The following is a 2,500-nucleotide window of genomic DNA, read 5'->3' on the forward strand; positions in this document are numbered from 1 at the left end:
ATTTGGGCCTTTATTGCACCCGTTATACTTATAGTTTTGGTAAGCCTTCATGAACCTAAAACTGATTCTTTTGAATTCTCGTGTTCTTCGCCGGCTTACTAATGACCTAGAAAAACAGCAAAACTAATTATACTGATAATCAACATGACAATTACTTTCCCAATTATTACTTCCTTTCAGGTATGTACCAAGATACCAAGTATCTAACACTGCTCACCTTATAATTTAAGAGTGTCAGAGTTTGCCATCCCTAGATTTACTACCAAGAAGTACGGCAAACATTCACTCACCTATTTGGGACCTAAGTTGTGGCATGGGTTGCCACGCGAAATTAGATCCCAGCCATCACTGGGCAGTTTTAAACATCGTATTCGCAAATGTGATTTAAGTTTGATCGTAGAAGACAACAACTGTTTGAACTGCATTCTTTTTAACTCATAACAGAACGAAATTTCATTCCCTTTGGTTTTAAAGTTTTGAGTTTGCCTTGGGATCTTAGATTTTACTAGGATACTATATAAACAATAGCCTTCATTTGGCGCGAAAATATGCTCGGATATTTGTCCGCGGACATTATCTGTTCCGAGAAGCGAACAGTTTTCCGAGAGCGAAGCTCGAGGAAAACTGTGAGCTTGATAGTTGGTAGGTTTTAAATTCTTATTAGTGTTTAACAGGTCCATAATTTCTTTATTATTAAGTGTTCCCAATTAGTATAGGGACATTTCCCATCGGCTAGATACCTTTGACACATTAATAAAGTCATTGATTGATTGATTGATTGATATTTGACTTATTACTATTTGGGCACCTTTTACTTCTCTGAGATCCGGGACACGTGACCATGGTGTATAAAAGTAAGCCACAGCAACAAAAGCCAGCTATTTTCAGTACAAGTTTGAAAAAAATGCATTGGTAGCGACAATATAGGGATCATGTTTATTTAGCTTCTTTAAGTAAACGTCAAAGATCAGTGCAGTGGAATATCTTTGCGTTCTAAGCCTTTTACAAATAGACGTTGCAGCACTAACTGAAGATGTAAATCAAGTTCACATTTCTTGTTTATTTCCCTCTGGATTTAGATCAACATTGCCGTTTTGATAGCTGTCATAATTGTTCGTGTGTCTCTGAAGGGAAATCTTCTGACCCCGAATGAAGACAAGAAATTTGTGTAAGTGAAAAAAATACCCCATCTTGGGAAAAAAAAACCTGAAATTACAGTGTAGAGTAAAGATTTCGCAAACTGCTGATGTCGTTATCTAAAGACATCAGCATATGTTTATCTAAAACATATGTAATTAAACACCGTAAAACATTTGCTTACTTCTCAAAGTTAGGTAAGCGATGTTTTGCGCGTTTGAACACATGCATAATATCTATAATCTATATCTATATCTATACCTATATCTATATCTGTATCTAATATCTTTAATATCTATTGGGCGCGCATATGCAAGTTGATTCTACTAGTTTAGTTGTATCCATGGCTAGGGACACTCACTTTTAAATTTGGACTTGGAGGACCAGCTTAACGATCCTTTCAGCTCCCTTCCCACAATCCAGTCCTTTGTCTTCCCTCGTTTACCTTCAGCTTTCCTTCGTTTACCTTCAGCGTTCCTTGTTTGCCAAGTTCAAACACTTTAAAAAAAAAACTGAGCAGAAAAGGAAAGTTTTGGCCAGAAAAAGTTGGCAAACGGAGCTGATCGATGTACACTCACAAGTTCACAGCCCAAGTTCTAACTTTAAAGTGCATGTCACCTCAACTACCTTTTCCACTTTATGTATTCTCCGAAATCGTCCCAAGTATGTCGTGTGCTTTTTGGAACCTCTTTATTGAAATTCAACTTTTTTATTGGCTTTGAAAGACGGGAAAAATGGTCATACTTTGATCAACAACCGAGCAATGAAGGGGAATGGGTTTGATACCGGGTCACAAATTTATTTTCACCGCTATTTTCAAAGAACTATCTCAATGAAAAGCAGTCTGTGACGTCAACTCGATATCGAACTCATTATCCTTCATTGCTCGCTTATGGATCAAAGTATGACCACTTTTGCCGTCTTTCAAAGCCAATAAAAAGTGAAATTTCAATCAAAAGGTTCTAAAAACAACCCAACATACATAAAGTGGAAATCTTTGTTGAGGTGATAGGCACTTTAAAGGACCCTAGCAAAATTCTCATATAATGGAACAAAAAATCATATTTGATACGTTTCACAAGAACTTATATATCTAACCTCTCTAACAGCCTTGCGAATTGTGAAAACCTTTCTTGTTTTGCATAACAAGATCTACTCGATGATAAGCAAAAATAGACTCATCTTATTATGCTCGGTTGGTTAATCCGAGTTTCAGGATGATTTGTAGAGCTCTTCGTGACAGATTGACAGATGGTGATTAAACGCTTTTAGGAGCTCCGTGCAAGTGAAAGGACAGTGGCGTCATATCCTTCGTGGCGTATTTTGTTTTGATTTGTTGTCCGCCATTTTGGAAATCGAACGG

General features: G+C 37.0%; 1 protein-coding gene across 5 annotated transcripts in view; it reads left to right on the forward strand.

The window, feature by feature from the left end:
- Positions 1-2,500, forward strand: part of LOC137997889 (adhesion G protein-coupled receptor L3-like) — a 91,558-nt gene that overhangs the window by 83,514 nt on the left and 5,544 nt on the right. For all 5 annotated transcript variants that reach the window (XM_068844226.1, XM_068844212.1, XM_068844219.1 and 2 more), the window contains 2 exons: positions 1-39; positions 1,080-1,168. The exon at positions 1-39 is cut by the window's left edge and continues 28 nt beyond it. In XM_068844226.1, the coding sequence (XP_068700327.1) occupies positions 1-39; positions 1,080-1,168 (128 nt within the window). The remainder of the gene's footprint in view (positions 40-1,079; positions 1,169-2,500) is intronic.

This window comes from Montipora foliosa, chromosome 1, assembly GCF_036669935.1.
Source record: "Montipora foliosa isolate CH-2021 chromosome 1, ASM3666993v2, whole genome shotgun sequence".
NCBI lineage: Eukaryota > Metazoa > Cnidaria > Anthozoa > Scleractinia > Acroporidae > Montipora > Montipora foliosa.